This window comes from Geotrypetes seraphini, chromosome 15 (assembly GCF_902459505.1).
Source record: "Geotrypetes seraphini chromosome 15, aGeoSer1.1, whole genome shotgun sequence".
Taxonomy (NCBI): Eukaryota; Metazoa; Chordata; class Amphibia; order Gymnophiona; family Dermophiidae; genus Geotrypetes; species Geotrypetes seraphini.
In genome coordinates this window covers 12,165,787-12,191,625 of record NC_047098.1, presented here as the reverse complement: position 1 = coordinate 12,191,625, position 25,839 = coordinate 12,165,787, and the positions used below count along the sequence as shown (strand labels likewise).

General features: G+C 42.5%; 2 protein-coding genes across 2 annotated transcripts in view; both read left to right on the top strand.

Annotated features, from left to right (window-relative positions):
• LOC117349156 (transcription factor HES-5-like) overlaps positions 1-7,495 on the top strand; it is a 33,377-nt gene extending 25,882 nt beyond the window's left edge. The window contains exon 3 of the mRNA XM_033922255.1: positions 6,703-7,495. Within this exon, the coding sequence (XP_033778146.1) occupies positions 6,703-6,935 (233 nt within the window). The 3' untranslated portion in view covers positions 6,936-7,495. The remainder of the gene's footprint in view (positions 1-6,702) is intronic.
• Positions 7,496-14,640: 7,145 nt separating this feature from the next.
• On the top strand, positions 14,641-21,003 carry LOC117348744 (transcription factor HES-5-like). The gene is made up of 3 exons (XM_033921175.1): positions 14,641-14,747; positions 15,315-15,495; positions 20,421-21,003. Exons 1-3 carry the CDS (start codon positions 14,682-14,684, stop codon positions 20,690-20,692), a joined length of 519 nt encoding a protein of 172 aa, XP_033777066.1. The 5' UTR covers positions 14,641-14,681; the 3' UTR covers positions 20,693-21,003.
• Positions 21,004-25,839: the final 4,836 nt, after the last annotated feature.

Sequence of the window (25,839 nt, the reverse complement as noted above, 5' to 3'; positions counted from 1 at the left end):
TCTGTATAGTGAGAGGGATTCTATGGGATATTAATCTTGTGTATGAGATGGGAGCATTAAAGGCCGCACATGGGGAAGATTTGTCTTCACCTCAGGATTTGTTTTAATTAGAGGAGGCGATGAGACAGGGTAGGGTTGAGAGAGAGATTGGCCACAAGGATTAGGAGAGAGAGAGATGGGCTGATGGGGGAGTTGAAAGAGATCAGCAGTCACAGATACCGATGGCACAAATGGGGCTGAGAAACAGAGACTGGTGATATAAAGTACAGTTGGGGGGCATTGAAAGAAAGAAGAAATTGATTGGTGGCACAAGGTGGGGATTAAAAGAGCGAGACTGCTGACACAAGTTCAACGGCTCCCCCTTCTGCTTCTATTCCTTTCTCTCCTCTCTTCTACCTTCCAAAGTACAGGTATTTAGATCAATGCTGTCTTGTTAAAATGTTTATTTTATTTTTATTTTTCCTCTAACTCTACTTTTCACTTCTCTATTACCCTCCAGGTACTTTAGTTAGATTGTGAGCCTTCGGGACAGTAAGGGAATTTTTCAAGTACCTTTCTTATTTCTAATCTTAATGTATATTTTCTGTAAACCGCTTAGAACCTAACGGATGTAGCGGTATATAAGAAATAAATTACAGTACATTACATTACAAGGTAAGGAGGGGCTGAGCGATTCAAGGTTTATTAAAAATTTGTTATACCGCTTAATCTGAAATTGGGTCATGCTTTTTGGATGTGTCCTAAAATTCAGAAATTTTGGAATGCTGTTTGTGTTTTTCTTGGATCAATTATTTTTAGAAATGTGGTTCCTTCCCCCCAGATGGTATTATTTCTTCAATGGGACAGGATTTTTAAGAAAGGGGTTAGGGAATTATTTCGTAAATCCTTTAGTATAGGTCAAAAATGTATTTTACCACATTGGTTGGAAGAAAGTCCGCCCTCATTTTGGCATTGGAGGGCAGCATTTCATGCTCTTATGATTATGGAAGCTAGGGCGACCTCCCCATCTTATAAAAAACAGGGTAAATTTGGGACAACCTGGGAACCTTATATACAGCAATTATCAGTCAGAGCACGCAGTTTTGTAGTGAACTCATTACATTTGTAATCAGAAAGTGAAGCACTATTTATTAGTAATATTTGGAAATGGGATGGGTGGAGGGGGAAGGGGGGATGGGAAGGGAGGAGGGAGTGTTGGGAGATGCTTTATCGTGTTTGTATTGTGATGATAATTGATTGTTGATTTCTTTGAATTTACATATCTACAATATATTAACTGAGTTGAGATGATATTCTTTGTAAGATTTTTTTTAATTTTTAATTTATTATTTATCATTTTACAAAAAAATTATCAAGCATTATATCTTGTACAGTAAGATTGTAATCATGAACATAATAATAATAAGACATATAACATATTCTCTTACACTTAAGCAATCTATAGTCCCCAATTATTGGATCCAAGACTTTCAAAGAGTGACATTACCAATTAAGAAAAGGAAAAAATAACCATTAACAAATAAGACGAAAGTGGCTGAAGTCGGATGGAGTATTCTAATCATGAGTCAGTTGTTCCTTCTTTCTCAAGACGTTTCAAAGCCACAAAATTTGTTAGATGCATTGGATCAAAGAAAACATATTTATCTAAACCATAAAGAACAATACATTTACAGGGAAATCTAAGAAAAAACTTTCCCCCCCACTGAAATTACTCCTGGTTTTAATAATAAAAACAAGGCAGTCTTTGTAAGATTTTTGTTATGTATATTTTATTTTTAAAACTCAGTAAAAATTATTGAACATTAATCTGAAATTCAAAGCGGTGTACAATAAAATTCATTGTCAGCATACAACAACATAAAAACAATTGATTAAAAACAGAACATATCATTACGGGGGATTTGTCAGTAAAAACAAATGTGCATACACCAGACAAACAAAAGTAACACGAGGAAGAAGGGGAGAACTACAGTCGTTAAAGGAAAGAACAAATAAGGGAAGAACAACATCTCTCAAAAAGAAAAGCAACGTCTTCAAATCATTCAAAACACTGCCATTAAATTAATTTATAATGCAAAGAAATTTGATCACGTCACGCCTCTATTTATCGACGCTCACTGGCTTCCTATTAGCCACCGAATTTTATATAAGGTTATGTTGCTCATTTTTAAAACCCTAATTCATAACGAACCTCTGTTTATATCAAGGATGTTAATCCCTTACAACCCCGTTCGCTCACTTAGATCATCTTCCCAAAACTTATTGGTGATACCCTCTCTAAAAGCAATAGGAACAAGAAGAGCAGACATGTTTTCTGTAATGGGTCCACAATTGTGGAACTCTTTACCACACCATATCACAAACGAAAGAGATCTCCATTCTTTTAAAAAAATTTTGAAAACCTACCTTTTTAAAGATGTTTTTAATACTCATTATTAAAAAAAATTTTTTTTAATTTTTTAATCTTCTACTTAGCCCTGTTTCCTTATGTTTTTTCCCGTATTTGTTTTTCTATATATAACAGATGTAATCTTTTCCCCATTTTTCCTCCCAATTCAAGTTTGTCTTGTTTTAAAACTGTTGTTACTGAGTTTTTATTTGTATCTTTATATTTTACTCTTTTAGTTATGTACATCGCTTTGTAAATAGATTTAGCGATAAATCAAATATTAATAAACCTTGAACCTTGAACAATAAGGAAAGGGTAGACCTGAAAAATAACGAAGAAATTGTTGCCCTAACGAGGGCAGTTATGTCTCAAAAGCGTCTATGAAAAGGAAAGTCTTCAACTTAGGGCTCCTTTTACAAAGGGGCGCTAGCGTTTTTAGCGCGTGCTACCCGAAAAACTACCACCTGCTCATGATGCGGCGGAAACGGCTAGTGCGCGTGGCATTTTAGCGCACGCTATTCCGTGCGTTAAAGCCCTAACGCACCTTTGCGAAAGGAGCCCTTAATCTTGAAAGGGCCTACGGAAGTTTCTTCCCTAATATAGTTGGGAATGGAATTCCAAAGGGAAGGTGCTGCACGGCAAAATTACTGGATCTTAAAGTATTAATATATTTTAAGGATGGAATGTTAAGGAGATTGTGAGCTGCAGAACGGAGGGATCTGGATGGGCGACATGGAATAAGTAGGGTTACAGTGTCATTGGCACACTTGGTTGTCAGTGTGGTAGTTTTTCATGTGGGAGGTTTTTACTTCACTCCCCTTCAACTCCTTTAAAAATGAATGAGCACCTCTGATCTGGACGCCCTGGCCTTAATCAACAGCACGTGATGAGTTCAGGTACTGCAGCCTCTATGTGCGGTTTGAGACACGTGTTGGAGCTCACAGATGTCCGTGCGAGTTTCAGGGCATCCGATCACTACTGCTAAGTGTTGGCACAGAACCCCCCCCCCCCACACACACACACACACACTCTCTCTCTTTTCCACCCCTCATACCCGCTCCGCTATCCCTGAACAAAATCCATTGAAACTCCCTTTTTTCTGCCCCCCCCCCCCGGGACAAATCTTTCCCACATTCTGCTCCTTCTCCCCCCTCCTCTCTTCCCAGTGTCTTTCTATTGTGCGGCAGCCTCCAGATGCTCCGCTGCCCTGTCACAGCTTAATGGGCCACACTTCACTTGTTTTGGGAACGGATCTGATTGGTCGCCGAGTGTGGGAAACAGCTTTGAGCAAGAGACCCACACTTTAGTATGAGGCTGGAGGAGTATAAATAGGGGGGGTGGGGGGTTTGTCCTTTCATCAGACATCGATCAGCCCTGCTTGATTCTCACTGATCGGAAGGATGACTCCCACCAAAATCCTCGCAAAATATCAATATACTGAGGATAAGGGAAAGCGGATAAGAAAGGTAGGCTGCATTGTTTTTATCTAGTCTTTTGATTCATAGAATTTCTTTAAAATCTATTTGTAAATGCTTACTTAAAAAAAAAAAAATGAATACTATTCCAACACTGGCACCAATGGGCGCATTAGTAAAAGAGCCATGTTGGATCAGTGACCGAGAAATCTTGGGCTAATCAGCCCTCATAATCCGAATCTTGAAAAGGATTATTTATCTTAGCCTACGTCAACTGCAAAAATTTTCAGGAAACAGAATGCAAAATTGACCGATATCCACTTTGGCTGCCTAAAGCATAGAAATCAGTGACCGTGGACTAGTGATTTATAATGAGCCATAGACTGAAAACTTTTGAAGCCAGACTTCCAGTCCCTGCTTCTCCCAGTCATTCTCCTTGTGACCTTAAATAATGCTTTGTCGCAGTCTCTCTCAAACTTTTTTTTTTTTTAAGGTCCCTGCATGCTAAATGGCGCAAATGTTTTTTGCGGCACATTATAATTGAAATTGCAAAATTGCAAAAACCAACAAAAGATTAAAAACTGAGAGTTATTTATTTAAAGATTTTAAAGCTATGTATGGGTAATTGTAACAAGGGTGAAACTAAACCCCCCTTGTACAAAACCACGGAGGCGATTTTTAGTGCAGGCCAGTGTGCTGAATGCACTGCGCTACTCCCGCGGGGTTTCAGCCGCCTGGGCCAATCGGGCCCCATTCCGGAGCCAGCTGGCCTGCCGGACGGGCGAGCTTGGCACCCATCCATCTGACCAACGTTTTGAGGTACAGGGAAGGAGGGTGGGGGTGGGGGGTCGGGGGGGGGTCGGCGGGGGGGATTGCAGGTCGGCGGGGGGGCGATTGGGGGTTTGGGGGGCGGTTGTTGGGGGGGTTGTGTCGAGGGCAGGAGGGCCTAGGATCCCTCCTGCCCGTATTGTAGTGGGGGGTAGGGGGTCCGCTTGGGAAGGAGGGGTTGGGCTCCCTCCTATCCGATCTTGTAGGGGGCGGGGGGCGAGAGGCCAGGAGGGCTTGGGCTCCCTCCTGCTCCGATGTCGTCGGGGAGTTCGGGAGTGCCCGGGGTAGGAGGGCTTGGGCTCCCTCCTGCCCCGAACGTAATCGGGGAGTAGGGGTGCCGCTGGGGAAAGAGGGCTTGGGCTCTCTCTTGCCCCGAACATAATCGGGGAGTTAGGGTGCCGCCGGGGCAAGAGGGCTTGGGCTCCCTCTTGCCCCAAACGTAATCGGGGAGGGCCGTGGGGCAGGAGGGCTTGGACTCCCTCCTGCTCCGAACATAATCGGGGGTGGGGGGTTGGGGATCACGGGACAGGAGGGCTTGGACTCCCTCTTACCCCAATGTCGTCGGGGAGTTCGGGGGTGCCGTGGGGCAAGAGGGCTTGGGCTCCCTCTTGCCCCGATGTCGTTGGGGGGGGGTGTGGATTCTGTAACCGGTGTTGTTTTTGACAGACACCGGTTACAGAATCCAGCTTTTAAGCGAAGGACTGGCTTCTCCGCCGTGTTCTGGGCGATTAAACAGCTGAACGTAGAGGCAGGCCATTATAAAAAAAAACCTCCTTTTGGACGTTTTTTTTGATTATGGACATTTTCCCTGCTTCCACTTTCAATGTTTAAGGCCTTAGGCCAAAAGGGGACTTAGACATTTTTTTTAATTTAATTTCTGTCAGAGCTGAAAATCCAAGTTTTCAAAGATAAGAAGATCCAAATGGTAATAAAGCCTTAATTGCTTTGCTGCTCATTAGGATAACTACTGCATTAAAAATAAAATTACTTGGCATTAGTTTTCAAGGACCAATCACGTGGTAGAATGATGCTTGTCTGGGCGATTGTATCCTCACGCACACAGACGCTCATAACATTGACAGACTCTTGTATATGCGAAGTACATGCCATCTATTCTAGTGTATACTGATGAAGGGAATTTTTTTTAAATAAAGTACAATTCTGGAATCTCTCCTGGCACACCTGGAAGCTCTTCAGGGCACACCACTGTGCCTTGGCACACAGTTTGAGAGACACTGCTCTATCGCTTCTGAAGCAAACCAAACTATTAGTGCCTAAGACAGAAAACCACATACCATGACGGATTGTAATTTCCTTAGGCCTGATACAAAAAAAAAAAGCAAGTATTTAAAACTGAAAAAGAGGTGTTATGGTCTATCTTTAAAGAATTGATATTTCTTTATAGTGGAGGAAGCCCGTAGTGGAGAAACTGAGGAGAGATCGTATCAACAGCAGCATAGAGGAGCTCAGGCGGTTAGTGGAAAAACAATTTAAAAGGCATCAGCTCCCCTCCAAACCAGAGAAAGCCGACATCCTGGAAATGGCAGTCGGCTTCCTAAGATCGCACCAGCAGGAGGCAGCAAAGTGTGAGTACCCAGCAGTACTGAATCAGAGTCAAGTTTCAAGTTTCATCACATTTGATGAATCGCTTATTACAATATCTAAGCGATGTACAATTTAAAAACCATCAGATGTTGGTATTACATAAAATTTAAATAAGTCAGACATTAGACAGACAATTTTTAGACAAACGTGAGTGAGTAGGGAGAAAGGGGAAAGTTACAATTTTGTTGTTTGTTAGAATTTACATAGAAGGGAGAAAACAGTAGGAAATAAAGGGGTAAGGTAAAATTTTGTGAATTATTGTAAAATGTAAAAATTTGAGTATATCGTATCGTGAATCAAATTTGAGTATATCGTATCATATATCAAATGCGTCTTGAAATAGATATGTTTTTAAAATTGTCTTAAAAGAGAGTCCAGGATAGCCTCCTTGGGTCTCTATAATATTCTGTATACCAAGAAACAGGGTCATGAGTCTAAATTGCTCATTTTTCTCCTTCCTAACAGCTGTAACATCTGGCAGTATGGGCTACAGAGAAGGCTATTGCAGGTGCCTGCAGGACTCCCTTCACTTTCTCTCCCTGGGCGCAGAGACAGAGACTCAGCTGAGGCTACTGAGCGCGCTCCAGAGGTCTCCGGCTGCGGCAGAGGGCCAGGATCACCCCGAGCTTGCAACGTGCCACCCCGTCCGAAAGCAGGCAGCTCAGCCCAGCAGCGAGAGCTTGTGGAGACCCTGGTGAGGAAGAGACAGTCGGAGCAAGGACTTCTGCGCGCACCTCGTCTCACCTCCCAATGCGCAATATGAATTTTGGCTTCTGTCCTCAGGACAGCTCAGATATAACGTGGCTTACTAAGGACTCCGTTTACTAAGGTGCGCTAGCGTTTTTAGCACACGTGGGATTTTAGCGTGAGCGAAACCCGCACTACGCTTCTAGAGCTAACGCCAGCTCAATGCTGGCGTTAAGGTCTAGCGCACGTGGCAATTTAGCGCGCGCTATCCCGCACATTAAGGCCCTAATGTACCTTTGTAAAAGAGGCCCTAAGTCTCCTTTATGTAAGGGAGTTTAGTGAAATGCATATTATTACAACGTAATGTCAATATGTTGCTATACTAGCCAGATAGGATGGCACAGTATGCATCCTGTATTTCAGGGAAATAAGAGTATGCAGTTTGTTGCGTGTATATTTTAATTGAATTGTTTTTATTGTAGCTTATTTGTAATAAGCTGGTTTTTCAAAATGTACTGCGACATGGTTATGTAGATCAGTGTTCTTCAACCACCGGTCCATGGACCAGTGCCGGTCCGCAGAAATTTCCTGCCGGTCCACAGGGCCAGCACGTGCATCAGGCCCAAAACAGAGTTCTTCAACTGCCGGTCCAAGGTGCGATCGATGCGGCATTATCTTCGAGCCAGCTCTCTTTCCCTAACTGATTCAGTGCACAAAGCCACGGGCAGTGGCTCCTACGGGCATCCTGCACCTGAACCGGAAGCCGTCTCTCTGACGTTGCAACGTCGGAGGGAAGGCTTCCAGATGAGGCACGGGATGTGCAAGGTGCAATTAGTACTATTATGGGGGCAGACACTGAACTGAAACAACAGAAGCAAAATGATAACTTGCCTTTTTGGGGGGGTGTCATATGGGATGGAAAATGAAACAGCGTACGTAACTGTTACTTCCCTGTTGCTTTAAAACGACAGCACGTCTCTACAAAACTCCAGAACCGCGTTGGTAACATTGTCTTAAAGAATATGTATAGTTAGATTGAGACCACTATATTGAGACTTCTCTGGTTACATTTAGATTGACTGTCATTGCCTACATCAGGACCATTTCACTAAACTTTATTGTCATAGACACTGAATGGGAGAAACATTTTAGTGAATCAGCCCTAAGATGAGAATAACCCTCATGTATGTTTGGGGGTTTAATAAGTACATACTATGTATGCTATGGCATTTTTCTTATTAAGAAAATGGTGTTTTACTGTTTGTTCTGCAATATTTGTAAGAATTATGTTGGCTGTCTGAAGGTAATAAAGCATCATTATTACAGTGAATAATGTGATCCAGTTCTATTCTGTTGAGAGGTTAAACGTTCAAATATGGTTGCGATTCTGTTGGATTAATTCGGCCAATATTATGGGCTGTGATGCAGACATCAGCCCATATGACTCCTTCCATCATATTTTGTCTTTATGGGTTTCACCAATGTGCAAGTAAACATTGAAACGGTGATGATATTTCTGACATAGAAAATCGCAGGTATTTTATTAAAATTTTCCCATTAATGGTGGAGGATGATATTTCTGAAACAGAGAAATATAAAACATGATGGCAGATAAAAACCATCTTGCCTAACCAGTCTGTCTATTCATACTATCTACTACACGGGGCCGCTGAAAACAAAATGAAACTTACAACTTATTCCATGAAAAGTGTGGAATAACTTGTAAGTTTCAAAGCTCCACATCATTTTCTTCTTGGTTGGGCTGAGAACTTTTCAGCGGCCCCTCGTATTGTGATGTCATAATGCCTCATTCCACCAATGCCTAAGAGCCAACCTCATCGGTGATGTCACAATGGCTTGGTTTCCCTTCATTTGTGCCTATTTACTATATGCATTTGCCTCACTGAAACGAAAAGTGTCAAGAAAAGTGTGGAATAACTTGTAAGTTTCATGGCTCCACATGGTTCTCTTCTTGGTTGGGCTGAGCACTTTTCAGCAGCCCCCTTGTATGCCTTCTTTTTTCAAGCTCTAGAGCAGGGGTGTCAAAGTCCCTCCTCGAGGGCCGCAATCCAGTCAGGTTTTCAGGATTTCCCCAATGAATATGCATGAGATCTATTTGCATGCACTGCTTTCATTGTATGCTAATAGATCTTACGCATATTCATTGGGGAAATCCTGAAAACCCGACTGGATTGCGGCCCTCGAGGAGGGACTTTGACACCCCTGCTCTAGAGGCAGATTGAAAAGATGCATTACTTATTTAAAATGCTCACACATGACATTACATTACTATTATACACATGCATCTTCGATGGAGTTGTTTCAATATCAAGAAAAAAATGTTTTTTTGTTAATAAGTTCACTGGTGTTTTGAATGATAATGCATTATCCAGCACCACTCCCAAAATTCTTAAAGATGATTCTGCTGGGGCACACTGTCGAATTAGAAAATATTGTCATATTGTGAAGTAACATTTTACATAAAGTTTAATTTGGGTCATGGATTAAGAGGGCCACCTCCTAATCCCTATACTTTCTTTAAAAACTCTTTGACCATAGCCCCAAAATTCACTCTGTAAAATACACGCACTAGATCAGGGATGTCAAAGTCCCTCCTCGAGGGCCGCAATCCAGTCGGGTTTTCAGGATTTCCCCAATGAATATGCATGAGATCTATTTGCATGCACTGCTTTCATTGTATGCTAATAGATCTCACGCATATTCATTGGGGAAATCCTGAAAACCCGACTGGATTGTGGTCCTCGAGGAGGGACTTTGACACCCCTGCACTAGATTCTAGTGTCTTTCCTGGTAGAAGCCCCTGGCACTGTGGTAGAGATGACAACTTAACTAGTTTCAGGGGAATTAGTTCCCTGTCTAGCTTAACCTTCAAATATTTTTCTGTAGACATACCATGAGTAACAGAGGACCGGCACCCATATTTAGCCTGGAACTAGTTAACTTGTCATCTCTGCCACAGTGCCAGGGGCTTCTACTAGGAAAGACACTAGAGTCTAGTGTGTGTATTTAACACTTTTTTGATATAGCTTTCAATCCTCCAGTCCAGGCAGCTGATTAATCGTTCCCCTTAACTGTATCCATGACATCCTGTTTGGCTGTGGGAAGCAGAGCCGAGATTGTGATGTCATAATGCCTCATTCCACCAATAAGAGCTAATCTCATCAGTGATGTCACAATGGCTTGATTGTCCTGTACTCTCCTCTGCCCTCCAGCCCAGCCAGCTGATTAACTGTTCCCCTTAACTGTATCCATGACATCCTGTTTGTCTGTCTTGGCTGTTTAGATTGTATGCTCTTTTGAGCAGGGACTGTCTTCTTTGTGACTCTGTGCAGCGTTGCGTGTGTCTGGTAGAGCTATAGAAATAATTAATAGCAGTAGTTCTATCAGGAAAGACACTAGAATCTAGTGCGTGCATTTTACAGGGTAATTTTGGGGTTATGGTCAAAGAGTCTTTACAGAGAGTATAGGGATTAGGAGGTGGCCCTCCTAATCCATGGGTGTATTAAGGAACTTGCAGCACTGATTTCTTTGGGCAGAATCAGGGCACTACAAACCCCACACTGCTTTGGGATGTATGTTCAAAACCAGAACTGGCCAAAAATGTCACTTGGCATCTGGGCTGTGGCTGAATTTCCCATAGTCACAGACTTAGCCTATATTGCATCCACACTGGCTTCTAAGCAATAACTGGCGAGGGAGTAACCATGCACTGCAGAGAGCCATGCTTCCGTTCTTCTTATGGAAATGACCAATATAGAGAATGTGGGAAAATGGCATGAAGCCAAAGGCCCATGTGCCTCAGCCGGATCTGAGAATGCAAACAAGGATTCATCTTTCCGATGCCACTCTCAGCATTGTGTGCTATCCAGCGTGAGAATGGAGTTCCAGGAGTACCTGCAGGCCCTGCATAGAACATTCCGGCATGCTGATAGAAGTCCAAATAGCCTTTCGGCAAAATGAACACATGGTGGGGGCTCATTTTCAAAAAGAGCAAAATATTGGAACCCCCCCCCCCCACACACACATAAAGTTGCATTTGGACGTTTTGTTTGCTAAAACATCCATATTGCCATTTTCAAAACACATATTTTAGACAGTTTTCTATGCTGTTTGTCTGCAGTGTGCTTAAATCTCAAGGGGGTATGTAGTCGAGGGGGTATGTTTTGGGTGGGATTAGGGTGGACTTATGGACATTGTCCTTCAATAATACAGGACGAAACTTGGGCGTTTGAGACTAGACCTATTTCAATAATGAATACGTGCCAAAAAGGTGGTCAAACTGACCAGATGGATTCTGCAGCCATGAAGACATGCCCCCTCCACCTTACTCCCCCAGTGGTTACTGACCCCCCTCCTAACCCCCCAAAGATGTCATCATACCAGCCTCTATGACAGACCTCTTAGAATAGCAAACAGGTCTCTGGAGTAACCTAGTGGTTGATGCAGTGGAATGCAGAGAAGGGAACCAAGGCCCATATCCCACTAACTAGTTCACTTGTGTTGGAAAGTGTGAGCCCTCCAAAACCTACTGTAATATTATATATTTAGGGGCTTACAAAAAAATACTCAAAAAACTGAGACTGATCCAGAACACTGCAGTTCGCCTCATTTTTGGACTAAAAAAATTGTATTTTGTGCACTTTTGTGTTTAATTTTGTGGCACACTGCTGTGTGACTGTACCCTGGCTATTATATCTTACTCTACAGTTGGGTGGGGGGTCAGGTTTTTCGCAGACTGTGTCTGAGGTTTGTTTTTTTTACTGAATCCCCCACCCAACATGTAAGAGGAGCCAATGATTAAGGACATGTTGCCTTATTGTGTATTTTAGAATATTGTAATATTATATAAGAACATAAGAACTGCCACCTCTAGATCAGACCTACAGTCCATAGAGTCCAGTGATCCGCACACGCGGAAGCCCAGCCAGGTGTACACCTGGCGTAATTTTAGTCACCCATATCCCTCTATGCCTCTCGTAAGGAGATGTGCATCTAGTTTACCCTTAAATCCTAGAACGTTGGATTCCGCAATAACCTCCTCTGGGAGAGCATTCCAGGTGTCCACCACTCGCTGCGTGAAGCAGAACTTCCTGACATTTGTCCTGGACTTGTCCCCCCTTAGCTTCAGTCCATGTCCTCTTGTCCGTGTCACATTGGACATTGTAACCTCCTCTGGGAGAGCATTCCAGGTGTCCACCACTCACTGCGTGAAGCAGAACTTCCTGACATTTGTCCTGGACTTGTCCCCCCTTAGCTTCAGTCCATGTCCTCTTGTCCGTGTCACATTGGACATTGTAACCTCTTCTGGGAGAGCATTCCAGGTGTCCACCACTCGCTGCGTGAAGCAGAACTTCCTGACATTTGTCCTGGACTTGTCCCCCCTTAGCTTCAGTCCATGTCCTCTTGTCCATGTCACATTGGACATTGTAACCTCCTCTGGGAGAGCATTCCAGGTGTCCACCACTCACTGCGTGAAGCAGAACTTCCTGACATTTGTCCTGGACTTGTCCCCCCTTAGCTTCAGTCCATGTCCTCTTGTCCGTGTCACATTGGACATTGTAACCTCTTCTGGGAGAGCATTCCAGGTGTCCACCACTCGCTGCGTGAAGCAGAACTTCCTGACATTTGTCCTGGTCTTGTCCCCCCTTAGCTTCAGTCCATGTCCTCTTGTCCGTGTCACGTTGGACATTGTAAATAATTTTTTTCACTGCTCTATTTTGTCGATGCCTTTCAGTATTTTGAAAGTCTCAATCGTGTCCCCTCGCAGTCTCCTCTTCTCAAGGGAGAACAGTCCCAGTTTCTTAAGTCGTTCCTCGTATTCCAAGTTCTCCATACCATTTATTAGCTTCGTTGCTCGTCTCTGCACCCTCTCCAGCAGTTTTATATCCTTCTTTAGGTTGGGAGACCAATGTTGGACACAGTATTCCAAGTGGGGTCTGACCATTGCCCTATAAAGCGACATTATAACTTTCTCTGATCTACTCATGATTCCTTTCTTTATCATGCCTAACATTCTATTTGCTTTCTTTGCCACTGCCGCGCATTGTGCCGACGGTTTCAGGGTCCTATCTATCAGTACACCCAGGTCCTTTTCTTGTTCGCTCTTACCCAGAGTTCCACCTGACATTCTATACTCGTGTTCCTTGTTCTTTCTGCCTAAATGCATTACTTTGCACTTTTCCACATTAAACTTCATCTGCCATTTTTCCGCCCATTTCTCTAACTGACACAAGTCACTCTGGAGTACCTCGCTATCCTTCTGCAATCTGATTGCCCGGCATAGCTTTGTATCATCAGCAAACTTTATGATCCCACTGGATCGAGGTCATTGATGAAAATATTAAATAAGATGGGCCCAAGTACCGAGCCCTGGGGTACACCGCTAGTCACTTTCTCCCAGTCTGAGAACTTCCCATTTATGCCCACTCTCTGTTTTCTGTTCTCTAGCCATTTGCCTATCCATCTTAGTATATCTCCCTCTATTCCAAGGCTTTGTAGTTTCCCGAGAAGCCTTTCATGTGGAACTTTTTGGGGCTTACAAAAAATACTCAAAAAACCGAGACTGATCCAGAACACTGCGGTTCACTTCATTTTTGGACTAAAAAAATGGGTGCATATTACCCCCTTTTATCAAAAACCTTCACTGGTTGCCAGTAGAGTCCAGAGTTCTGTTCAAGTTTTCCTGTATTTGTTATAAAGCAGTTTTGGGGATGCTCCCAGATTATCTTGCTTCTCATCTTTCTTTCAACTATTCTAATAAGAGTAACACGTAGAATAAATCTATTTAATTCTATAAAATCCTGTCAATATAAGAAGTTTTTTTGACAGAATTTCTCATTCCAGGCCGCTAAATTGAATACGTGGCTTGGAAAACCAATATTAGAGGCTTACTTCTTATTCCGATTTTAGAAAAATCATTAGACACGCCTGTTTGACATGTTTACATCTTAGTTGTGTTACTGTTTAACTCATCCTTGCTTTTCAACTGATGTATTCCAGTTTTAATTGATGGTTTTAATATGTATTTTATCTACATTGACTGTATATACTTTTTTTCTCTGTTGTGAACCGCTTCGAACCTTTGGTATAGAGGTATACAAAAATAAATTATTATTATTAATAAATTATTATTGGTTAAAAGTACCTGACTTGTAATTATATATTCAGTTAGTGTGTCTGAGGCTCATTTGATTAATTTTTTGTTTACAGTGGCAGTTCACAGGGTAGTGACTTTTTTGTCCATTTATTAATCACATACAGCCAGGTACTTATCTTCATAGTTGTCATAGCAATAAAGGACGGTCGATCACTGAGGTGCAAAAAACTCCTGTGGCAAATTCCTTTGTATACATCACATTGTGAGCTGGTGAAGATCCGGGTTCATATGCTGTAACTACGGAGAGGAAAGCAGGTGCCCTTGGAACGGAGCCAGGCCTGCAGCAGCAGGGTTTCTTCAGATCTGAGCATTCCCACGGTCGGACGCCGTGCCTAACTCCACCCAGCCCACCTGCTCCTCAGGAGAGCAGACAGCAACCCCCCAAGGCAAATCTCAACTCACACAGGCACGCGCTCCCATTGTCTATCCTCCTCCCCTGATTGGTTCACAAGTATGGGAAACGGCGTCAAGAGAGAGTCCTAATCCTTGGGCGTGAATAAATGCAGGTGAGTGTTGGCAGTGCTCTTCCGTCTGCACCACAGACATTCCACATCGCGCCACGTAGCGCCAACTGGCGACCATGTCAAACGGCAGTGGTTTCCTGGATATTGACAATGGCCTGCAATCAACACAGCACAAAAGCAAGGTACTTTATTTTACAATGATAAACATCAAAGTGAATATGATACGGCATCAGAACATATACTGTATTTACTTCTAGAATGTGCTATAACAGAGCTGGAAGGGACCGTAAGTGGTCTCTTGTTCCACAGTCCTGTCTCCAGGACCATCATGCCATATCTATAACAAGAATAGCAGAATTTAAAATGAAATAGTGAGACTATTCCATAACTGTATAGCAATCTTTTATCTATCATTACCTGGTGCAATATTTATTTTCTTTATTTATTTCATAAAATTGAATATACCACCTTACAACCATAATATATCAAAGTGGTTTACAGTCTAAAATTATTCCAGTCATGAAATAAAAATTCATAAAACAGCACCTAAGACAAAACACAATAGGACAGGAAATTCTTCACCCCCCCCCCCCACCCAAAAAAAAAAAATGAATATAAAAGATAACATGACACAATAGGAAATTAGCTCCACCAGAACTGCTCAACTAAATTCAACGAAACGAATAAAAAGACGGTTGAAAAAGGCCGAGTTTTCAAAAACGTCTTAATGGTGAAAATTTCTCCAGCAGACGCGAAAGCCAGTTGTTGAGAAGATGAGGAGGGATCGCATCAACCACAGCATTGAGCAACTGAGGCTGTTATTGGAGAAAGAGTTCAACGTTCATCAACCTCACTCCAAGCTGGAGAAAGCAGACGTCCTGGAGATGACTGTGAGGTACTTGAGAAAGCAGAGGCAGCATCTGACAAAGAGTGAGTGAACACGAAGGGCAAGATTGAACACTCATAAGAACATAAGAACAGCCTTACCGGTCCTCACGGTGGCCAATCCAGGTCACTAGTGCCTGGCCAAAACCCAAAGAGTAGCAACATTCCATTCAGAAAACTAAAGAATAGCAAGGTTCCGGAATCCCAAAGAGTAACAAAAGATTCCGGAACCCCAAGGAGCAGCAACATTCCAGAATCTCAAAGAGTAGCAACATTCTAGAACCCCAAAGAGTAGAAACATTCCATGCTACTGATCCAGGGCAAGCGGTGGCTTCCCCCATGTCTTTCTCAATAACAGTCAATGGACTTTTCCTCCAGGAAATTGTCCAAACCCTTCTTAAAACCAGCCACACTATCCGCTCACACAATATGAGGCTGGAAGCAGAACTGTAGCCAGGTTTTGATGTCAGGGGAGCACACCTTTTATTTCACAAGTGCTGGTGCGAAGCTACAGGCCCAATTTGTACAGGCACCATTTCATTCAAAAATCCTTTTGGGGGAGCAGCTGCTCCCCTTGCACCCCACCTAGCTTCGCCTCTGGATGGGCGTCAGGAAGCTTCCACTGACCTTCTACACAAGAATCTCACTGAGAATGTTAAAAATATAAGAGCATAACATAAGAACAGCCATACTGGATCAGACTAATGTCCATCTATCCCAGTTTCCTGTTTCCAACAGTGGCCAGTCCAAGTCACAGTACCTGGAAGAAACCCAAACAGTAGCAAGATTCCATGCTACTGATTTAGGGCAAGAAGTGGCTTCCCCCATGTTTGCCTCAATAGCATGCTATGGACTTTTCCTCCAGGAACTTGTCCAAACCTTTCTTAAAACCAGCTACTCTAACTGCAGTTACCACATCCTCTAGCATAGTTGTATGCGGTAAATAAATTTTTTAAATAATAAATTTAATAAATGCTTTCCAGGGCTTAACTATTCTTTGAGTGAAAAATATTTCCATCTATTTCTTTTTAAAGTATTTCTAAGTAATTTCATTGAGTGTCCCCTGGTCTTTGTGCTTTTTGAAAGAGTGAAAAATCGATCCACTTTTACCCGTTCTATACCACTCAGAATTATGTAGACCTCAATCATCTCTTTTCCAAGCTGAAGGGCCCTAACCTCTTTAGTCTTTCCTCATATGAAGGGACTTCCATCCCCTTTATCGTTTTGGTCGCTCTTCTTTGAACTGTATCTATTTTGACATACGGCAAGCAGAACTGTGCACAGTACTCAAGGTGAGATCACACCATGGAGTGATACAGAGGTACCGTATTTGCCGGCGTATAAGACGACTGGGCGTATAAGACGACCCCCAAACTTTTACAGTTAAAATATAGAGTTTGTTATATACTCACCGTATAAGACTACCCCTTCTTCTGCACACCTTCTGCACAACAAATAAAACTTAAAAGAACATCAGAATTTATTTCAACAATTTTAATTAATTCACTAAAGCTGAATAGAACAATAAACCCATGGGAGCTGCCATGCTATTTGTTTTCTAAACTGTTAACCAAACTGAAACTGTCAATGATAGAAGGAAGATAACACATAGAGGGAGAGAGCAAGTGCCGGGCAAGTCCCTAGCAAGTTTGCTGGCATGACAGTTCATCCTGTTTGCTCTTTTTTTTTTTTGCTGCAGCCTTACACTGGGATAAAGATTTTAGTGTAGTGTCTACAAGGGCACCAAGATATTTTTCTTGGATGTTGACTCCTAAGGTGGGACCCTAGCATAAGGGAACTATGATTTGGATTACACTTCCCCCTCCCCATTGGCGGTTTCCCTACTCGCGATTTCACCTAATCATGATTTTTTTTTGGGGGGGGGGGGGAGGAGGGAAAAAAAACCCCATATTTTTGTCTTCCCCCCGGCATCCTGGCCTTACCTGATGGTCTAGCTGGTTTTCGGGGCAGGAGCGATCTTCCTACGCTCCTGCCCCGTGCAGATAGCCATTAGGAAATGGCTGTGGGGAGTTTTAACCATTTTCCACATTTTATCATAGTTGCCCTTTCGAAAATTAAAGGCTGCTGCAGTAGATTTCTTTATGGGTCCTTTTACTAAAGCGCGCTAGCAATTTTAATGCACGCTAAACGCTAACGCTAACGCTTCCATAGGATATAATGGACGCGTTAGCAAAAGGATCCCTTAGTGACTACACTCCAGATATTAGCTCAGATTTGATCTTGTTCTGACCACTGTTCTGACCACTGTTTCCCAGCGGACCCAACACTGTTATCTCTCGTACTACGCCCTGCATTCCACTAAGGGCTAAGGGCTCCTTTTGCCATGCGCTAAACCGCTGGCAGCACTAGCCGCTACCGCCTCCTCTTGAGCAGGCTGTAGTTTTTAGGCCAGCACGGGGGTTAGCACGTGATGAAAAGTCGTGCGCTTTGACCCCGCTAGCGCAGCTTAATAAAAGGAGCCCTAAATCTAAAACATCTCCCCTCTCTTGTAGATTCCTGGACCAGTTGCTCCAAAAAATAGTCATTTATTACGTCTAGGAATTTCATGTCCCTAGCACTCCCTGATATAACATTTATCCAGTCAATATGGACAGACAGGGAAAACACAGAAACATGATGGCAGTCTGTCCATCCGCAGCGTCCACTATCTCCTCCTCTCCCTATTGGCTAAGGCTCTTAACATTTGCATCTCCTCTTCCTATTGGCTAAGGTTCTTTACACCTGCATTGTGAGGTCATAGAACTTTATGGTTATAGAAACAAATGGCCCATCCAGTCTGCCCATCCGCAGAAACCATTATCTCTTCCTCTCTCCGAGAGATCCCACGTGCCTATTCCAGGCCCTTTGAATTCAGACACAGTCTCTGTCTCCACCACCTCTTCCGGGAGACTGTTCCATGCATCTACCACCCTTTCTGTATCTTGAGTACCTGAATAAATGAATGTAAACGTTCTGAGCTCCCCTAGGAGAACAGTATAGAAAATTGAATGAATAAATAAATATTGGAGTCGTTGAAATCACCCATTATTGTAGTTACCCAATTTACCAGCGTTCCTATTATCTGAAAACATTTCTTCATCTGTCTGCTCTTTCTGTCCCGGGGGATGGTAGTATAACCCTACTTGCATATTCCTTCCCTTCACACATGGAATTTCTATCCATATGGATTCTACACTGCTATCTATGCCGCAGGCAGAATGTTTATTTTGTGTGACTCAATTCCCTCTTTAACATATAGCGCAACTCCCCTCCAATTTGATCCTATTTTTCCTATTGTTCTTTCCTATACAAATTGCAGTTCTTCCCTTGTTTCCCTCTTGTTTCTATTTTTTGTTTGTCTGATGTACATGTTTTTAGTTTTTACTAATCAATCCCCTGTAACATCACTTATTTTGTTTTTAAACTTGTTTTGTATTAATGTATGCTAATTATGTATTTTATTATACACCGCTTTGAATTTTGGACTGAGCGGTATAAGACATTTTAATAAACCTTGACACCTTGAAATGGTTTCCCTAGGGCTGCGACAGATGCCGGAAATATAGGCCAGTAAAATGCTGGTCTACATTTCAAATAGATGCAGCCGCTGAGCTGATCGTGGTAAGGGAATCACCCTGCTGTGATCAGCTGAGTACCTGTGGCAGGGAATCCCCCCGCAAAGTCCCTCAGCAGGAGGGATACCTACTCCCTCTGTCATTGTGATATAATTTGTACCCAGATAACGCAGTGTCCCATTGATTGTCCACCTTCCACCAGGTCTCTGAAATGCCTATTATATCTACCTTATCATTCAGTGCTATATACTCTACCACTCCCATCTTATTTTTTTAGGCTTCTAGCATTGTATACAGACACTTCAAATTGTGTTTTTACCTTGCATCTACAGACTGTTTAGAAGTTCACAAAGATAATTTGTGACTTATATTCTGCTTTCCCCCTAAACACTCCTGGTTTTCTTTCATCATTCTTGAAACCTCTCTAGTAACATAGTAGATGACGGCAGATAAAGACCCGAAGAGTCCATCTAGTCTGCCCAACCTGATTCAATCTAAAAATTTGTTTGGTTTTTTTTGGTTCTTCTTTTTAGCTATTTCTGGGCAAGAATCCAAAGCTCTGCCCGGTACTGTTCTTAGGTTCCAACTACTGAAGCTCACTCCAGTCCATCTACACCCTCCCAGCCACTGAAGCCCTCCCCAGCCCATCCTCCACCAAACGGCCATATATAGACACAGACCGTGCAGTCTGCCCAGTACTGGCCTTAGTTCTTCAATATTTACTATTATTTTCTGATTCTAGATACTCTGTGTTCATCCCACACTTTTTTGAACTCCATCACCGTTTTCATCTCCACCACCTCTCTCGGGAGTGCATTCCAGGCATCCATCACCCTCTCCATAAAGAAGAATTTCCTTACATTGCTCTTGAGTCTCTATTGGGATTCCCTAAATGTTCTGTTTCATTAGCATCCTTCAAGGATACTCCACATCGAACCATCTGCTCCTGGGAGACTGACAGCTTCCCTCCCCACCAACTTAGTTTAAAAGCTGTTCTATCTCTATCCTAGTTAAGGTGGAGTCCATCCTTTCGGAATAGGCTCTACTATCCCAGAATGTTGCCCAGTTCCTAACAAATCTAAATCTCTCATCCCTGCACCATAAACAGCTTAAGCTATGGATTCAGGGAAGATCTGCAAGCACAAAAGCTGTGGTAATAACAAATATACTTCATTTACTCAAGTCAAAGTGAAAATATAATACATAGAAACTTATTAATAATACAAAGGTGAATGACCTAGAAATAACAGGTTGCAATAAAGCAAAAGTTGATATTTTGAAGATTATAGCTGATACTGCTGCTTAAACTCAGTTTAAACTTTACCTATTTAGCCAATATTTCCATGATTGTATTATGATTTGTAAATAATCTGCTTTATTTTTTTTTCCCCCCAGATACATTGTACTTCCAGAAAAGCCTCCAAAATAGGTATAATCAAGGCTATGCCATGTGTCTCTATGAGACTGTCAACTTTCTGGCTGCACATAAGTTAGAGAAGGAAACACAAGTGAAAATGTACAATCATTTCCGAAGAGTTGGCCATGCGATTCACGGCCTGAAGAATGTTATTCCTCCACTGCCTTCTTCACCCCATCAGAGTACCCTAAGCCAAAGCACCCAGAGCAACAACAATAGCAGCAGCAAGGAGCTTTGGAGACCCTGGTAGAGCTATATGATATCTGAACTATGAGCTGAAACTGGCATATAAGAACCCATGAGTACAAGGGATGGAACAGCTTTAATGAAAATAGATCAGGTTGCTTTTATTGATCTTATATATTTGAAAAGAGATATCAAGTAGCTCTTAAATTAGTTTTTCCCCATATCTGATTGAAAGGAAAATCTGGCAACCCTATTTGAGAGGAGCTAGGTCCAAAAAATATACTGCACTTGAAAATTATGAAGATAGGGCAGGAAAGGGCCTAAGCCTGAGGATTAACATTTTTGAATTTGGCTTTGTTGGTTTGCTGGAGGAGTGAGGGCAAGTTAGAGTGGTGGGGTGAAGGGTGGGGGGATGTTTCTAGAGGGGATTGTTATGAAGAACTTTGTTTAATAGGAATACAGATATTATATTAGGAAATGCTGAAAGAAGAGAAAAACAACTTAATTGGCAGCTCTTTTCTGCTTTCTAATATCATCAGAGCTAGTTTGGGTATCTCTCAGCTTGGGAAAGGATCAAGGTTCCTCTGGAACGTGGCCACGCACATGGCTGGGGGTGGAAGCAAGTGGTGGGAGGAGGGCATTATGGTTTTCTTTCCCACACTTTACTGCTGTATTTCACGCCCCACCCACCCTGCTGAAGAGCCCTTAACCACCTGCCTCGTGGGGATGCTATTGTCCTCAGGCCATTAAGCCCATCTTGTAGTGAGGCACAAGTCTATTGCCTCTCGAGTTTAAAGAAAGGCTGTAAAGTGTGGGAAAGTCTGGCAAGCAGGAGACCCACGCATGCATCTGGGGATTGAGTTCCACTGAACAATGGAAATCCGAGCAGGAACAATTGGATCAGGGGCAGCACTCCTTTAGAAGAGCTTCTACTTTCAACACAAATGAAACTCACCTTTGATTTGTTTACGGTTGCTCTTGCTGAAAACAAGATTTGATTGCTTTGTGCCACAAAAGAAGGCAGTAAGCATATACTTCGACATAGAAGCCTACATTAATATACCACATTGGGCACTGGCACATTTGAAAAATCCCCAGGTCCACTGATACCACCTCTAACAAAGACTTTATCCTGTGACTGTCTACATAGCGTTTTATTCCGTACTTAGGGATAAAATTCCCCAAACATTTTGAGCCTTTATACAAATAGCAGGGATAATTAGGCCTTTAGCAACTGAAGAACTGTCATTTAGCTTAGACACAAAAGCAGTTTGATTTGAAGGCATGGTGTGGCAGCCCTGTTAGCCAACTCTTAAAGATAATATGTAGAAATCAAAAGAAATAAAACAAAACCAAAATAATCCAGATGATACCTTTTTCATAGTTTGTTTTAATTTCTTTTAATTTCTACATATTATCTTTGAAGGCATGAATTCAGATACCTGAAAGAGACATTACCTTGCCTTCCAATCAATGCTCTGGATGGCCAGGGGTGATTCAAGTGTATCTGATGCCCTAGGTGAATCTTCAGTCATGCACCCCCCCTACCCCAAGGGTAGATCAAGACCCTAGTTCCCCTTGCTCAGCATCTTTCACCTCCCATATCCATAGTTTGGCATCTCCCTTTCCCTTGGTTACCTCCCCTATAGTCCAACATCTCTTTTCCTTACCACCCCCACAGATATCCAACATCTCTCATTCTCTACCCCCTTCACCTGTACAGCATGCCATCTTCCCTTCCCTTCCTCCCCCTCCTGTGTTCACCACCGCCCTTCCCTAATCTCCCTCCAAAGGTGTACAGCATCTCCCATTCCCTTCCTTTTCCACTCTGCTAAGTGCCTAGCATCTCCCCTCCCCAGGATCTCCCTCCCCCTCTTCCTTCACCTTCCACAGCCTGCTTCCTCCCTTCATCCGTGTCCATGTTCACTGCTGCCACCGCCATGCTCCATATCCACCAGGGAGTCCTGCAGTTCCAAAAGCAGTATGCATAGTGCTGGGTCTTGAGCATCAGCCCATTCTCCAGGCCTGCTGTGTTCTGCCTCCTCCAATGCAACCTTCCTGTTGGAGAGGGCATGGAGCTCGATCAGATGCTGAAACACTCCAAACTGCATGAGCTGTTTTAAAGTACAGCTGCTTTGCCACACCCGAACTGCACCGCTACCACCCTCTGAATTCTGCAGCTCTAGTCTGCCTAGTTGTAGAGCAGGCTCTAGGTAAGACCTGGGTTCAAAGCACAATTTAACTTTTCAGCAAAATGAGTTTAGTGGTCTCATTTATTCCCATAACCTACTTCTTGCTGGGACTCAGCAAGCTAAAATAACTCATACGGACTAGCCCACAAAATGCAGAAGCCCTTCATTCACAGGCACTGAGATTTGAAATTTGGTGCAGATGTCTTGGTGAAACTTATGTATTGTGTTGAGAACTGGAGTAGCACACTATGCCATACAGAGATCAGAGTGCATTGTGATGCTACCCTGCCACTGGTTAGTGCCTATGGTCAACTAACTCACATCATGCCACATTTCCTATAGAAAATTTCACATAAATATAAAATGTCCCAGGGGGTAATAAATGGATAGAAATAACAAGTTCCCCTCTAAATCTTTTTGAAATTGGTGGATCACAAAAATGCTTACTATTAGGGGAAATACCCCATGTGCTAATTTATTTTAAGCATTAAATTTATATTTTTATGTAACCTCAGTGCTTTGGTAAAAGCTATTATGTCGGAAACCCGAGTTACAGGCTTATACTGTGTAAGGGGCTATTTCTCACACCTCTTTAGCACCATCATGGGTATACATCATGCGCTTTTTAAATAATAGTGCAATTCACTCAAAAAGTTTACACTATAATCAATGTAAAACTATCTAATGCAATAATTACGATCCACCAATTCAAAAAGTGCTCAAACTAGCGATTTCAAGTTCTTATCTCAGGAGATCCTCAATTGCTTGACAATTCTACTTATGGTGAGTAGTTTCTATAAGTGGTCCCGCCAGGCACAAAGGCTCAACTGTGCCCAGTTACAGGATGATACCCTTCTTCAAGAGCCAATTCTAACTTGAAATGTCCAAATGCGGCAAGAGAGGAGAGTGAGCCCGAGAGAGAATCCATGGTGCCGCTAGCAAGTCAAAGAGGCAGAGACACAACTGCAGTTTCAGCGGAACAGGACATCGTTCGTCAAACGTCATTACTATAAACTTTATTGTAAACACAAATGTGTGTAAAAAGAATTACTACTGATAATCAGGATTTAAATTAATACTGAAAAACGTGTGGAAATTGTATCATAAAAATAAAAGTGAAAATAAAAGTGGAACATTCCCATCCTGACCAGTAAAAAGCAGGATGCACAAAAACTGGACATAGTGGTAAAAGAGAAAACCATTAGGGGGGGAGTGTGGTGCAGGTTTAAACCTATAGATTCAGCCCCCTGAGGTTGTGGATTCAAACCCACACTGCGCCTTGTGACCTTGGGCAAGTCACTTTAATCCAGGGGTCTCAAAGTCCCTCCTCGAGGGCCGCAATCCAGTCGGGTTTTCAGGATTTCCCCAAAGAATATGCATGAGATCTATTAGCATACAATGAAAGCAATGCATGCAAATAGATCTCATGCATATTCACTGGGGAAATCCTGAAAACCCGACTGGATTGCGGCCCTCAAGGAGGGACTTTGAGATCCCTGCTTTAATCCCATTGTCCCAGGTACATTAGATAGATTGTGAGCGAACTAGGACAGATAGGGAAAAATTCATGTCAACTGTTCTGAGCACCCCTGGGAGAACAGTATAGAAAATTGAATAAATAAATAGAACAGCATTAATCACAGATATGTCAATCACAAGCAATTTTTCTGTGAAGCACATGGAGAGAGAGAAGATCCTCAGGTATCAAGAAATGCAGTCTGGAAGCCAAGAAGATGTGGCAGAAAGATACAGGATTATTTCCCATTGTTTTGGGAGTCACAGGCTTGATCAAAGAGAATTTCCAAACACACCTGGAAAGCTTGTCTATATACATATTGCATCTTACAGACTACAGAGGGAAGCTCTCTTTGTCAAGATGCAAGTTTTACAACAAGCATTTGAGAGACTGAGTTCATACAACACATACCCTGGCGTAGGAGTGAGGTTCATTCCTGTCATGATTGCACAAAACGAACCCATTTGGAGAAATTGCCCCAAATGAAAAACTCTATCTATATTTAACGATGTAGTCAATACAGTATATATAAATTCTTATAATCTTGTCATAACCAGAAATTTCTGCTCCAAAAATGAACACAAACATCATAAAATGAAATCGTTCTGTTTAAAATCTCAGTAACATAAAAGCATGTGCCCCATTTCCACTTTCAGAGCAGGGTGCATCACCTTGCTCACAGAACAGGCTTTGAGCACCATCATGTGGTACATTACTGCACTGCAGGGAACCATCCATGACTAGAAATATAACATTATGTTCTCTGCTCATTAAATAACAAAGAATTAAAAATATTGGTTAATACAAACATATCTTGTAACTTAAGTAACTTTTAGGCACGCCCTCTGCCTTGTGATCACCTGAAAAAAATCTTACTCGCACTACCTACCACACCTCTGGAATAAACTACCCACCCACATAAGATAGTTAGGTCTACTGAACTTCAGGAAAGCACTACCATCCCACCTCTTCCCTGACCCTCTAAGACAGTGGTCTCAAACTCAAACCCTTTGCAGGGCCACATTTTGGATTTGTAGGTATTTGGAGGGCCTCAGAAAAAATAGTTAATGTCTTATTAAAGAAATGATATTTTTGCATGAGGTAAAACTCTTTATAGTTTATAAATCTTTCCTTTTTGGCTGAGTCTTAATAATATTGTCATTTATAGCTAAAGAGACATTTGATCAAGAAACTGTTTTATTTGACTTTTGTGATTATGATAAACATACTGAGGGCCTCAAAATAGTACCTGGTGGGCGCATGTGGCCCCTGGGCCGCGAGTTTGAGACCACTGCTCTAAGAGAGTGCACCGACCCAAATTTCCCAAACCTTACAAAAAAAGGACACCGTCCCTCTGCTGTCTCAAGTCGCAAAAGCTGAGGTGCTTCGCCTACCATACCATGAACTGTCGCACTTTATATTGCCCATTGTATAATGCTCCACCCTACCAAGTCACCTCCGGTAGTGTAATGTATAGTCTCCACTTTGCATACTAGGTCAGCT